The following is a 15,346-nucleotide window of genomic DNA, read 5'->3' on the forward strand; positions in this document are numbered from 1 at the left end:
ATGATCCAAGATAAAATGAGAGAACAAGAGCTTGTTTGTTTGTAAAGAACTTTGTAAGTGAAGAATATTTGCACTTGAGAGATGATTGCTTTGTATTGTAAGTTCCCTTTTTTTTGTCTTCAAGACTTTCTTCTATTTATAGAGGTGATATGCTTGCTGCCCACTTCAAAGAAAGCCAGCTGCCTTCCTTTAATTTAAAAGTCCATTTGCGCTCCAAAACAATTGGTTTGATGGAGCCATGAACATTTGTACTTCAAGATTGATCTTGAGAATGTTTTGCAAGTGTAAGAGGAGAAAACACACGCTTTATGCAAGCTGTAGTAATTGTTTACATGAAACAGCTAATGAGAGATAACTTTGATGAAGTCATGTGATGAAGTCATGCCATGACATATTGCTTTGTCACTTAGATATTTTAAGATATGAATCTTTGCTTTTAATGGGTCAAAACCTTTTTAAGGCCCATTTATTTGTCCAAATCAAATCCTAGTATTTCCTTAAATTGGTGAGACAATATCACATTAAATTCTTGATCCTCATGAAAAAAGTCCATGCTTGTGCTTTTGTACGTAAATGGCTTGTGAAGAAGCTTAGGTGTTGAGAGCATTCTTGAGGTTATTCTTATAAAACAATTTCTCACAAAAATCATTAGTAGATAACAAGATGAATTTAAATAAATATGTTTGTAATCCTTAAAATAATAAAAAGGATTTTGTCTCAACATATCTTAGGTCAAAAATTGGGGTATGACAAGTAGCTTAACGGGTAGCCACAAATTTAATAAACTGTATTTAACTACTAGTTACTTTATGGATACAAAAATAGATTTGATGGTAATCGTAGCAGCGCGTATTCGTATCCGTTAATATATATATATATATATATATATATATATATATATATATATATATATATATATATATATATATATATAGGGCATATCAAATGAGAGACTTTTATCAAATGAGAAAGCCATATATATATATATATGGCTTTCTAAAATAATAGTTTCTAATTAGTTGAAATTTGGTATAAGTCTTTTTATACAAGTTCTTGCTTTTTATACTTTTTTTTAAGTTTGGATTTTGTAATACATATGTCTTTATATATATTCCGTCAGTAACATTACTGACAGATTTATTTTGTTACCAATCCGTCAGTAATGTGTATTATTGAGGGATTTTTTTCATTACCGAGGGTTTAATTCCGCCAGTAATAAGCAAAATTCTGGTAGTGGACTTCTTGAATTTGTAAAGATTAAGTAAGAACTGTGAAATTTGGTGGTTTATGAAATTTGAATGGATTATGTATGACTTATGAAATTGAAATGGATGTTGAAAAATTGAAATAACTTCTGATCGATTAGTATTGAAATCTTGTACATATTTTTAGTTGATATTACAATTGCGTTTGTTACTTTATGTCAAAATACATGCATTCTTTTCCTTTTTAAAATAATCATTCAAAATGTTAGAAAATATTAAAAAAAAATATAATATTACACAAACTCAATAATTTCCTCTCAAACTTTTGTTGCTTTCCCACGACCATTGACTTGCTACTTTCATTATTTATTTATTTTCACGATTCCATCCACATGATACATTCTCAATGTGAAAATAAATAATTCACACTACCAGAAGTTACCTGGTAGCACTGTATAATTTTTTTTTTTTTATTAATTTCAAGAAATTCACACTACCATAACTAACATTTTTTGTTTGGCCGGACATAAAATGCATGAGGCTTGTATTAAAATAATTTTTCCAATAATTGTCAACTATACACTAGTACATTTTATATTCAGGTCTTCATGACCACATTTTATTTCCAATCCCCTAACCCCTAGAAAAGAAAAAAAAAACATTTGTTGTGTGTGAACTAAGATTTTCCTTTGTTTTCTTTGGCCTTGATCTCATGTATAAATATGTGTCTTAAGTATTATTCAATCAAGAACTAGCACATAGAACAACACTTTATTAGGTGTTAGCCATTGAAAACTAAGATAATTTTTCACTCATTTCTATTATCTTTCCATAGAACAACACTTTGTTTGCTCATTGAATGAGAAAAGGTGAGAATGAAAACAAAGATCTTCAAGATATTAGTAAAAATTTTGACCAAAAAAGGTAAAGTTGATAAGGAAGAGCCACTTTTTGATCTTAAGGAAGCTTTTTCCAAATATGCTTATGGTGAGAATCACATGTCAAAGGATCAACTACTTAATTTCATGGTAGAGTATCAGGGCGAGCAAAACTGCACCTTACTGGATTTGGAGCCAATCATTGAAAAGGTTTTGAAAATGGAAAGTTCTAACACTGAAACTAGCAGTATTGCAGGACTCAGTTTGGATGACTTCATAAATTTTCTGCTTGTTGATGATTTCAATGGTCCCTTAAAAGATGAGGTATGCACTTCCTATGTCTGTTTGATTATCGAAAGTTTGAGGCAGAAAAATTATGCTAATGTGTTTTACTATTGTTTTTCATTGTAGTTTCTACTTTTGTTTTTTTGATAAAAATTTTTGTCTTTAGGTTGAGTTTATAAATAAAAAAATCATTTAAGCAATGTGGCCTGCACTTTCTGGCCGTTAGTATATATTTTTTATTTGCCAAATCTTATGATGGTGGAGGAAAAATCTTGTAAATCTTGTATGGTCACAACTATTTGGTCACACTATTTAGACACATTTACATAATTGTAAAAAGATAAAAAAAAAAATTAAATCATGTGTATTTTCTAAAATAATTAAATGATATTTATTTTTATTTGACCATACAAGTAGAAAACAAGCTGAGAAACTCAACATTCATTGGTAGCCAAACAGTTGATGACTTGGAACAATGATTAAATACATCACTTCTTTGTTTTATATTTTTTTGGGTACACATATCTTTTTCTATATCTATTGATCAATCAATTTTTAGTATACTTTTTTCCTACTTGACTTCAAACAAATACTTTTCCCTACTAAAATTAATTTTCTTTTCCTGGTTATGACTATATGTTATTCAATTTTTTTTGACCTTTTTTTTAATTTATTTTTATATTTTGTTGACTTTTCATGTTCTGACTATTTTGTTTTTCAAAGAAGTGAATATATTTATTTTTAAAATTTCAAAAACAAATAGAAAACTAGAAATCAAGTTGCATATAAGAAAATATATATATTAGAAAATGCCAAAATTTATTTTATTTTTTATATTGCTCTCACATAAATATTAATGTAATCCTACATTTATTGTGTAGTATTTTGTAGGTTTTCCAAGCACCTTTTAAAAGTCCTTCACTTATTTCTTCAAAAAAAAATCTTTCACTTATTGTGAATTTATGTTCAAAACAGTAAGTAGCTTGTGTATAAAAATTTTAAAATATAAATTTAAGAAAAATTAAGTAAGAGAGACAAGTTAGACTAATATTTTTTTTATTTAAAAAAACATAAGGATTACAGTTTTTAAAATTTAAACTTAATTATATGCTGCAAAGAGAGAAATTGTTGAAAATTTTAGTATTAATATGGTAAAAGATAAATTTAGTATCATGAAAGAGCCAAGAGTTTTTTATTTTGTTTTTATAACAAACAACTAAGAGTTTTATTGAAATAAAGTTTACTTTTCTTATTTTAAATGTCTTATTTATTTTACTATAATTTCGTAATATTTTGTTTTGTCCCCCAATGAAAACTCTAGGTGTGTAGATTATTTTTATTGAGTATGTAAATTCTCAATGGAGGTTGAAACCTTTGATAGATTAAATAATAAATATTCTAATGAAATATCTAAAAAATTATTAAAATGATGAGGAGGAGAACGTAAAATTTTATTAAAAATTCTTAAGTTTAACCTTTAGTCCTGACTATGTATAAATTTTATGTATGTCATTCAGGTACATCATGATATGAAAGCTCCCTTGTCACATTATTTCATGTATACAGGACACAATTCCTTCCTTACTGGAATCATGATATGAAAGCTCCCTTGTCACATTATTTCATGTATACAGGACACAATTCCTTCCTTACTGGAAATCAATTTACCAGTGAGAGCAGTGATAAACCAATTATAGAGGCTTTGAAACAAGGTGTAAGAGTAATTGAACTTGATTTATGGCCATCTTCAACTAAAGATGGCCATAAAGTAGTTCATGGAAAGTATGTACTATTAATTATTAAAGTAGTTCATTAAGTTGGATGATTGCTTTCTTATATTTTATGGTCTGTCTTCTTGAAATTAATGTAGGACTCTTACCCCTCCAGTTGCACTAACCAAATGTTTGGAAGCCATAAAAGAATATGCTTTTGTCAAATCTGAATTTCCAGTGATTCTAATTTTAGAAGATCACCTAACACCAAAACTTCAGGATAACTTTGCAAAAGTAAGCATTTTTTTTTTTTTGTCAACAATCACTTTCAACCTATAAAGCACGGATACATGACACAAACACCTGACACAACACTAGCATATAGACACCGATAATAATTTAAGAAAATAGTAGTGATTGAATGTAATATATGTGTCGTTGTCGGACACCATCACGTGTCGGACAACATACATGTCTTCAATCTAAAACATCAACTCCACAAATCTAAAGCGTCATCATGATTTTTTCTATTCATGCAGATAGCGATTCAAATATTTGGAGAAATGCTTTATCGTCCTGGGACAGATTGTTTAACAGAATTTCCCTCGCCAGCATCACTAAAAAATATGGTACTTATATCAACTAAATCACCAAAAGAATACAATCAATCTGATAGTGTCAGCAATCAGGTGTTAAATGGATGTGAATCATCCGAAGACGAATCATGGGAATTGCAAGATTCTATGGTTAAACTGAAAACTGAAGACAAGGTGAGGGAATCATATATTCCATCATTTCATTCTTCGAAAAGGAAAACAAAATGTGAATTATTCGTTCTTGCACTACGGCCAGTAACTTTTTTTTTATTAGCATCGTATCTTACCATGCATTAATAATAAGATTCAGTTTGCAATTTAGAAAATAAGTTTTTCAGATTCACAATATGAATCTCGATTTGATAGCCGTGTATTTAAATATTCTCATTTTATGGATGGCAGATTGTAAATGATGAAGACAAGGAAGATATAAATACAAGTGCTTACAAATCAAACCAGCAAGTTGCACTTCAATACAAACATTTGATTGCAATTCATGGTGGAAAATCAGAAGGTAACATGAAGGATATACTAAAAGTTGATGGTGGTAAAGTCAGAAGGCTAAGTTTAAGTGAGAAGAAACTCAAAACTGCTTCTAAATCTCATGGCCCTGACCTAATTAGGTGCCTATCAAACTTACTTGAAGATTAGCATTTCTACCATAAGACATCACCTATGACATGCTGAATAAAACCTACCATCTTAATTCACAATGTATATGCTTTTCAGGTTCACACAGAAAAATATCCTCAGAATTTATCCTAAAGGAGAACGTATTTTAGGCCACTTTTAGGGTGGATGTATGGAGCTCAGATAGTCAGATGGTTGCTTGCAATATGCAGGTTGGAATTGTGTTTTTCGTATATTTGGGTATTTGATTAGTAATATTTTAACCTAAAATTTGATAGCAAGTTTCGATTACAATTTACATGGTTAATACAGTAACTACAGTTCAAATACTTGGTTAACCATCCACCAAACCTATACAACCATGATTTTTCAGACATGGACATATTGCATGGTCGTCTGTCTTACTCTAAGGGACTTTGTTTCTTTTTCTTTCTATGACAGGGGTATGGCAAACCACTCCAGTTGATGCAAGGGATGTTCAAAGCGAATGGAGGGTGCGGTTATGTGAAAAAACCTGAATTTCTAATTCAAGAAGTTGCACATAATAAGGCTTTTGATCCTAAAAGAAGGCCGCCAGTAAAGCAGATATTAAAAGTGAGTGTACCTTTAAGCACTTTACTAAAAGAAAATAAGTTGTTTCACTACATATGTATATTTTTCATATTCAACAACAGGTAAAAGTATTCAAAGGAGTTGGTTGGAGTTCAGATTTCAGTCCAACGCACTTCGATCAATACTCTCCACCAGACTTTTACACAAAGGTATTAAAAAACTACTCAAACTCTATTACAAAAGGAGATAAATCAAACTAGAATTCGACATGGACTCAAACATTCTACCACATTAAGATTAAAATACACCAATATGATAGCAGACTACATGAATCTTTAACCCCATAACTATAAAAGAAATTTGTTCTCGTGAGCTTAGCTCAGTTGGTAGGGACAATGCATAACTATAAAAGAGATTTGTTCTCGTGAGCTTAGCTCAGTTGGTAGGGACAATGCATAATATATGCAAGGTCCGGGGTTCAAAACCCAGACACCACAAAAAAAAAAAAAAAAAAACTATAAAACTATAAAAGAGATTTAAAAGTATATGCTTTTACTGCCTGATCATATAAAACTGTGACAGGTTTCTATTGTTGGAGTGAGAGCTGATTGTGCCAAGAAGAGAACAAGTGTAAAGATGGACAACTGGTATCCTATTTGGGACGAAGAGTTTGAATTCCCTTTGACAGTTCCGGAGCTCGCGTTGCTCCGGATCGAAGTAAAGGATAAGCTCAGGCAAAAGATGATTTTGCTGGACAGACTTGTTTGCCTGTAAGCTAAGACATGGATTTCAGTCTGTTGCTTTGTGTAACAGAAAGGGAAAGAAATATAACTCTGTCACATAGTCACAGAATTCGTGGAACTTGAAGAACCACGAATTGGTTCGCACGAACCGGTTCGCGGTTCTTTCTCAAACCGGTTCGCAGAAAATTCATAAAGAATTCGCACTAAACCGGGAACCCAGCGAACCAGCAATTTACATGCCAGAAAGAATTAAACTAATTGAAATGGGAGGTGAAAAGTCACCATCACCATTACCGAAACACAGAAACCAAAGAATATAATAAACAAATACAACGACATATAAACAATAATAATAAATTTTGAACTATTATGGGAAGTGAAAGTCACGCTCCCAATTGCAACGTACAACACCCATGCGATGCTTCCAGTAAGCAAGAGGTGTATGCTCCTTCTATTTATAACTTCTTTTCCTCTTAAAGTTTTACTAAATAACCGATGTGGGACATAATAAGCTTTGTATTTCTATCTTGACAGAATGACAGATACATTACATTTTCACTAGTGTGACGAACCGAAACGTACCGAAGCTCTATACCCCTATGCGTACCGAATTCTTCTCATGTCGTGTACCACGAACCCGAACCCGTACCGCGTACCAACGCGAATGCGTATTATGTGACTATGCTCTGTCAAGCTTTTACTTGGCTTCCAGCTAGAAACTTTGAAAATGCTGTAACAATATGGTTAATCTAAGTATCTATATTATAAGATATTTTTGTTCAGAGCATAATGATATTTATTTTAATTTATATGTTGAGCTGCTTGAAATAGTATTGTGGGCTTTAATTACTATGTTAATGTTACCTATTTTGCGCGTAAAATCCAACTCAACTGACAAATATCAATATTGTTAGACTAAACACTTTCAACTGAGTTCGAACATAAGATCTCGCAATTATGTGTGGATTTCAGGTGGTGATTGTCAATTTGTCTATAGACAACAAGAAAAGAAGTACCAATATTTTACCAGGGATATTTATTTAGATTTAAAAAATAATTATTAGCATACAAGTTTGTTAATATGGTGCGCATTGATGCTAGACCTGAGACCAGAAAGCCATTATATGTAGGTTCGAATGTGATGCCATACCCTCTAAATAAGGAAACTGGTGCATGGATGTAGGTGGGTCCAACATTGTCCTTCAGCAAAATATTTCTTACTTATGTTTGGTAAGGCCATAAAAAGAGCTTATAGCTTATAGCGGATAGCTTATAAGCTCGTCTGACAAAATAAGCTCTGTTTGGTAACATTTTTTACAATGAGCTTATAGCTTATTTCACGAATTTCCACGAGCTTATAAGCTATTTTTCAAACGCTATTCCAAGTAGCGTTTGAGCTTATAGCTTATAGCTTATTAATATTTCTTCCACTTCTACCCTTATTATTTTTATCAAAACCCACTTTTACCCTTATGTTGATTATTTCATTGCCTGTGTAATAGTCCACCTGCACATATCTTTTTCACTGCGTGCGTGCCTTCCGTTATTTCACTCAATTATAAATATACATTCCATTATTTTTTTTCAGCACTAATAAGTTTTTTCATTCAAATATACCTTCCGTTTTTTTTTTTGAAGGATCAAATATACCTTCCGTTGTTAATAATATAGTACATGTAACATTCAAAAAAAATTTCAAAAGATAATATTCATTATAAGCATCTATTATTACCGAAAAACAATAATTTAATAAAATACAAACATTTATTAAATTTAAAATATTTAAATTATCAAATATCTTAGTATAAATTTTATATGAATTAATGATGTCCTTTTATGTAATTTTACATTTATCAGCTAGTTCAACCGCTAATTTTACCAAACACTTCAATTAGCTTATCAGTCATCAGTCATCAGCTAGCTTATCAGCTAAAAGCTATCAGCTAGCTTATCAGCTAAAAGCTATCAGCTAGCTTATCAGCTATCCGCTATTTTTACCAAACAGAGCCTTAATCTAGTGCAATAATTTTCATATGAAAAGATTAATACAACAAAAAATGGTACTGGTATAGCACTCTTTTTTTTTCCTGTAGTTTTTTTTTATTTAATTTTGTTTGAGAGGTGCTCAACTTGGGCAACTCTGTCCTCGTGAGCTTAGCTCAGTTGGTATGGACAATACATAAAATATGTAAGGTCGAGGGTTTAAACCTTGACATCACCAAAAAAACTTGGGCAACTCTCTCCGCATATATTCAAATATTGTTTTATCAGATTGTCAGAGTGAAATCATTTATGTTAGACCAAACTCCGTTGATGAATATTATTTTTTTTGATTATCATTCAAATTGTGCATATTTAAGATCATGATAAGTTTGCCGTTAAAACTTTGGTTCAGGATGATTTTGTCAAATTCATCCCAAATCCAAAATGCTTAGAGTATGTTTAGTTTTACTTTTAGTGTGTGTTTGAAATGACGTTATATTTTTCAAAACTGCGGCAGGAAATCATGTTGCCATGAAAGTTAGGAGAGCAAGCTTCTCCATTTCCACGTAAGTTGCTCTTTGAAACGTGGGTTTGGCTTTCCCACTGCCAAACCAAACAAGTACTTAGATATGCCAAAATTGATTTTGAAAATATATAAATGATTCAAATATGTTATCCGCTTTTGAGTTGAATTGATTTTGTGTTAAGAAGTGATTATCATTTAAATTAAGATTTTATATGTTCAGCTCAATTTTAGTTGAAATTACTTTTGGTCAGAAATAATATTACAAAATAAATTTTTCTCAACGTAAAATTAATTAAATATTAACTTAAATCAATTCCATTTGAGACGGCCACGTACAAAGCAGTTCAAGCAATCATACATATTAACGGCGGATTTGGAAGCACGTTTTGTAGAATGGTAGCATACACATGAATACATGACAATATAATAAGTACCTAATTAGTACTGATCTTTGCCTAAAAAATATCTAGTTCTAGATCATATCCAATCCCCAAACAATAACAACTCATGACATGACATGTGACTTGATTCAATCCAAGGATGCCATGTGCCATGCCAACATGTTCATTTTCATTGAATTGAAAGTAGGTTGCAACGTGGGTCCCAAACAGGTCCCAACCACATTATTCTTCAGAATTTTCTTGTACTTACCTGTCTCTTTTTCTTACTTTCATTTCATTTGTTTGCCAACAAAACAAGAAACGTATCCATTCCCCTTCATATATCCGATTAAAATTAAAAATAAAATAAAAAGATTATCCTCTAAACACAGAACTCACACGTACTAACCAAAACACGATCACACGAACACCACGCGCTTATTGGTAGTTAGTTAATCAGTTATTCTTATATTAAATCTTACAAACACACAACACAACACAACACAGAGAGTGTTCTGTGTGAAACAAACAACACAAACAAAGAATCAAAAAATGGCTTCTAAACCGAAAAAACAAACATACAGCGTATGTTTCTGCTGCCGGCGCGGGTTTAAACTCGGCGTATTGGAGGCACCGCCGGAGATAAAGGAGCTTTACCATCGTTACTCCGATGAAGGCGGGATCATGACAGCATCTCACCTCAGAAGCTTTCTGATTGAGGTGCAGAAAGAAGAGAAAATCACAGAAGAAGAAACACAAGCAATCATTGATGGTCATAGACATTTGAGTATCTTTCATCGTAGAGGTCTTAATCTTGAAAGTTTCTTCAAGTATCTCTTCGGTGATGATAATCCTCCTCTCTTACCTTCCACTGGGGTAATCCTTTTTTTCTTTTACTTTTTTTTTTTTTGTAATAATTTGATTGTGTTTCTTGGTTAATTTTAGTTGAATTTATAGTTGTTCAGTTTCTTTTTGGTGTTATGGATTTGCTTTTAATCATTGAAGTTTAGATTAATTAACCTTGTTGGCTATTGAATTAAATTTGTAAATGGTAGATTTGTAACTCATAATAATATTGGGTTATCATCATGAATTTCTATAACTGGAAATAACTTCATTACTCTATGTTTGGTTCTACGTTTGGAGCAGATAAAATTGATTTATGAGGTATAAAAGTGATTTTGACGTGTTTGGTTGCTCTTGGGTATAATTCATTTTGACTTTAGAATTGATTCTAACTTGAAGCTAGGACTCGGCTTTGTTTTTACAATGAAATTTGTTGTTCAACACACTTTTATGTAAATGTATCCAAACATAAACCACTCTACATGTAACTCACTTTTAAGTGTATGTTTGGTTCTGCTTTGGCAAGAACTGATTTTGAGAGAATTGATTCTATAAAATTGATTCTGACTAAAAGTGAGTTGTAGATAAAGTGATTTGTGTTTGGATGCATTCTTGTACAAGTGAGTTGAATTCTAAATTTGTGTGTTAGAATCAATTCTAGAATCAAAAGCTACAAATAGTAGCTTCGAGTATACTTGCTTTTAGTCCCCGGAATTAATTAATCAAGAAATGCAAACATAATTTATAGAGTTAGAGTTGCTTTTGGCACTTGAAAAGCACTTATAAGGCATCTAGAAGTGGAAAAAAACACTAAAATCAATTCATTCAAAATCAATTTTTGTCACCGCAGATCCAAACATGCACTTGGGTGTTGAATTATTGAAATTATATCGTTTGTAATTTTTATGAACTATGTTGGTGTGATAATGGTGTTTGTTTACTTAATGCTGTTTCTTTGTGTGATTTCAGGTGCACCAAGATATGAGTTTACCATTGTCACATTATTACATATTCACTGGTCATAATTCATATCTAACTGGAAATCAGCTCAGTAGTGACTGCAGTGATGCTCCCATCATCAAAGCACTTCAGAGAGGTGTTAGGGTGATTGAATTGGATATATGGCCTAATGACTCCAAGGATGATGTTGAAGTCCTTCATGGAATGTAAGTTTACCGTTTGAATTATATCTCCGACAATTTGACGAAGATTCATCCATGTATTTTACTAATGGCAACAAAATGATGCAATCTTACAGGACATTGACGACTCCTGTGGCACTTGTCAAATGTTTGACGTCCATTAAGGAGTATGCCTTCGTTGCGTCAGAATATCCGGTTGTAATAACCTTAGAAGACCACCTTACTCCTGATCTTCAGGCCAAAGTGGCTCAGGTTAGTTACTTGGAATTTATGCTATGATTTATCGTTAAACGTTGTTTTCGTTCAATAATTGAACTCAACAAATTATAGTAGCTGACAGTTGATAGCCCTGTTCAATTTTTAGATGGTTACTCAAACATTTGGAGACATACTGTTTTGTCCTACCTCAGAAACCTTGAAGGAATTTCCTTCACCTGAATCACTTAAAAAAAGGATTATCATATCAACCAAGCCGCCTAAGGAGTACCTTGAAGCAAAAGAAGAAAAGGAAAAGGAGGAATCACAGAAGGGAAAGCCTTTAGGTGATGAAGAAGCTTGGGGCAAAGAAGTCCCTAGTTTGAGAGGCGGTACTATAGCTGATTACAAGGTCTGATACTTGCTCAATGTTGTATATAAATTGCAAGGACATTTAATTTTGTATGTGAGTTTGGTTGGTTCATTTTTATTGCTTTCTATCTTTAGCAAAACAGTGGTATCGATGAAGATGATCTTAAGGAGGAGGAAGATTCCGATGAAGTGGAAAAGGCACGTCAAAATACATCAGATGACTACAGACGCTTAATTGCTATTCATGCTGGGAAGCCTAAAGGCGGAATAGTGGAATGTCTCAAAGTGGAGCCTGATAAAGTGAGACGTCTAAGTTTAAGTGAGTCACAGCTCGAAAAGGCTGCTGAAACATATGGAAAAGAAATTGTCAGGTATTAGTATGATATTGAACTTTCTACAAGTCTTTGTATTTTGTAATGAAAATGTAGTATAATTTTACCTGTTGCATTGGCTGTTGATTCGATCCTTTTATTGTTACCGGATTAAATAAATATGAGATAAATATTTGTCCTTGATTCCTTGGATCGGATACCGAGTTTTCAAAAAAAATAAAATAAAAAATATTTGTCCTTGACAATGGTTTCACCGACTGTCTTCTTAGTACACTGTTTTTTAGATGGCATATCGAACGGTTTTTTCATTCGCTTAAAATTGAAACAAACATTAAGCATTTATATTCAATTAGCTTTGGAACAAACACATTGCAGGATGTGTTCTTTATTTGCAAATAAAATGTGAGTTATTGATCCTCTGATTGTTGACAGGTTCACTCAGCAGAATATATTGCGAGTGTATCCGAAAGGTACACGCATTACCTCATCAAATTATAATCCATTAATTGGGTGGATGCATGGAGCTCAGATGGTTGCATTTAACATGCAGGTATTATTTTTTATTTTTTTAGCAAGCTTCAATATATAACAAGAAACCTGTGAGGTCTAGCACGGCTACTGATTGAAAATTCGAGGCAATAATTTTTAAGGATGAGTTATAATCATTGTTTATTTCATGTTTTTGTCCTGACTTTCACTGTGGTGAGGATGTGAGAATTGATTAATACTTCCTTTCAGCTGTATCAAGACATTGTTATGACATCTATTATTTACTTATGATATTGAGATCATGAAAAATTTCCATTAATATATTTATTTTTGCTGTGGGTGGTTCTTTGGCAGGGTTATGGGAGATCTCTTTGGTTGATGCAAGGAATGTTTAAAGCCAATGGAGGATGCGGTTTTGTTAAAAAACCTGATTTTCTATTGAAAACTGGTCCCATTAATGAGGTTTTCGATCCTAAAGCTCATTTGCCATCGAAAACTACTTTGAAGGTGAGGCCTTTACAGCTTTGAGATTTGAGTAATGACTTTTACAATGGACAAGGGCTATGTGACATGTCCATCATTAAGTGTCTCTAGACTTGATTCTAACAAAGGTCATTCTTACTCTTAATCAGGTGACTGTATATATGGGAGAAGGATGGTATTACGATTTCAAGCACACACATTTTGATCAATTCTCACCTCCAGACTTCTATGCAAGGGTATGCTAAGATTTAAGATGATTTATGGACCTGAATGAATTATTTTATTTGAACTTAACTACTAACATAAGAACTTGTGAGTGTGTTTGTGAAAGCTTATAGAAACAACTTATGACATGTTCATAAGCTGTTTTCAGCTTAGTTCCATAAGCTCTCTAAGATAGGTTATGAAAACAGCTTATAAGCAAAGAATTTGACTATGTTTAATCTTTTGTTATTGAAATAATTTATTCATAAGCACGTATATGATAAATGCTTATGTTATAACTTATAAACACTTAATTAAGCTTTATCCAAACAGTTATGTTCCAGTTATAGCTAGCATCCATATGTTTTTTTAATGCTTCGTTGCAGTCTATTAGATATGAATATAATAAGTGATAACTTCCCTTCAGTGCTTCTATCATTTCTACTCTATTTGATAAACTCTTATGCAGGTTGGAATTGCTGGTGTCCCTTTTGATACTGTTATGAAAAAAACAAAGTCAATAGAGGATAGTTGGTTGCCTTCTTGGAATGAGGTATTCGAATTCCCGCTTTCAGTTCCGGAGCTGGCACTGCTTCGCATAGAAGTTCATGAGTATGACATGTCTGAGAAGGATGACTTTGGTGGCCAAACATGCTTACCTGTGTGGGAACTAAGAAGTGGAATTCGAGCAATTCCATTACATTCCCGCAAAGGAGATAAATACAACAATGTAAAGCTTCTCATGCGCTTTGAATTCATCTGATTTTGTGTTATCCTCTGATATATATTTTGTACAGCCATTACATTATAACGCAAGAGTTTGTATGTAGTAGTACCGTATATTGTTTATTTTATTGATGTTTTTTTTGCCCTTATGGTATTTGCATGAATATCTAAGGGTGTGAGAATAATATGTTGTATGTACCAAAGAGTGTGTTTTGTTTGATTATGCAATATTGCCATACGAAATAAGATGTCTCATTGTGTTTTGGATTTTGACATTAGTGGCAAAGGTTAAAGGGTTAAATATGTTTGTGGTCCCTATATTTTGAGTGACTTTGAACAATAGTCCCTACATTTCAATAAATGTTTTTAAAATCCCTACATTTTTCCACCGTTAACAAAATTGGTCCTTGCCGTCTATTTTTGCTGACTGGACAAACGGAACATGCCACATAGACACCACCAAGAAGCCACATGGCCTCATTAATGACATGTCATGCCACATGTTAAAATCCTAATTTAAATTAAAAATTGAATATTTTTTTATTTATCACACTTACAAAATTAATATAAAAAAGTAAAACAATCCCCTTTATTCTTCCACGATCTCTTTGTACCAACACCACCACCAAACTCATCATCATCATCATCTTTCTTCCATTATTTTTCAATTTTTCATAAATTAAGGATTTGAAATTCCTTCTTCATCATGGAACACCTTCTTCCCATTGATTGACTTCATGATAGTTATCATCTTCAGTTTCACAACCCAACCCTTTTGTTAAATCACAACCTTTTTTCTATCTTCACCTTAATCTTGAAATCAGAAGTGTTCTTCTTAGTGAACAACTACACAAATTTGAAGAACCTCAAATTTGGTACTATCCGCATCACATAACCGAAAATTCCAAAGAATAACAAAGTTAGATCTTAACCGAAAATTCCAAAGCTATCGCAAAAATTAGAACAAAGTTGATGAATTTTCAGATCTAAATTTGTCTGATTTTGTTGGCATCTGGATTGTCATTGTTTGAGTTTTTGTTTACTGCAGTTTCAAGTTGTTCATTAAG

At 32.2% G+C, this 15,346-nt stretch overlaps 1 protein-coding gene and 1 pseudogene across 2 annotated transcripts; both read left to right on the forward strand.

The window, feature by feature from the left end:
* Positions 1–1,934: 1,934 nt before the first annotated feature.
* On the forward strand, positions 1,935–6,958 carry LOC146939918 (phosphoinositide phospholipase C 6-like; annotated as a pseudogene). The gene is made up of 9 exons (XR_015031827.1): positions 1,935–2,411; positions 3,958–4,150; positions 4,239–4,374; positions 4,620–4,850; positions 5,079–5,299; positions 5,406–5,518; positions 5,748–5,900; positions 5,981–6,067; positions 6,441–6,958. The product of XR_015031827.1 is annotated as a phosphoinositide phospholipase C 6-like (transcript).
* A 3,022-nt stretch (positions 6,959–9,980) lies between these two features.
* LOC146939919 (phosphoinositide phospholipase C 2-like) lies at positions 9,981–14,522 on the forward strand. Its single transcript, XM_085753466.1, has 9 exons — positions 9,981–10,366; positions 11,306–11,502; positions 11,595–11,730; positions 11,843–12,085; positions 12,181–12,416; positions 12,810–12,927; positions 13,221–13,373; positions 13,499–13,585; positions 14,023–14,522. Exons 1-9 carry the CDS (start codon positions 10,043–10,045, stop codon positions 14,314–14,316), a joined length of 1,788 nt encoding a protein of 595 aa, XP_085609592.1. The 5' UTR covers positions 9,981–10,042; the 3' UTR covers positions 14,317–14,522.
* Positions 14,523–15,346: the final 824 nt, after the last annotated feature.

Source organism: Medicago sativa, chromosome 3, assembly GCF_051527215.1.
Source record: "Medicago sativa cultivar Bolivia chromosome 3, Bolivia_mono, whole genome shotgun sequence".
Classification (NCBI taxonomy): Eukaryota; Viridiplantae; Streptophyta; class Magnoliopsida; order Fabales; family Fabaceae; genus Medicago; species Medicago sativa.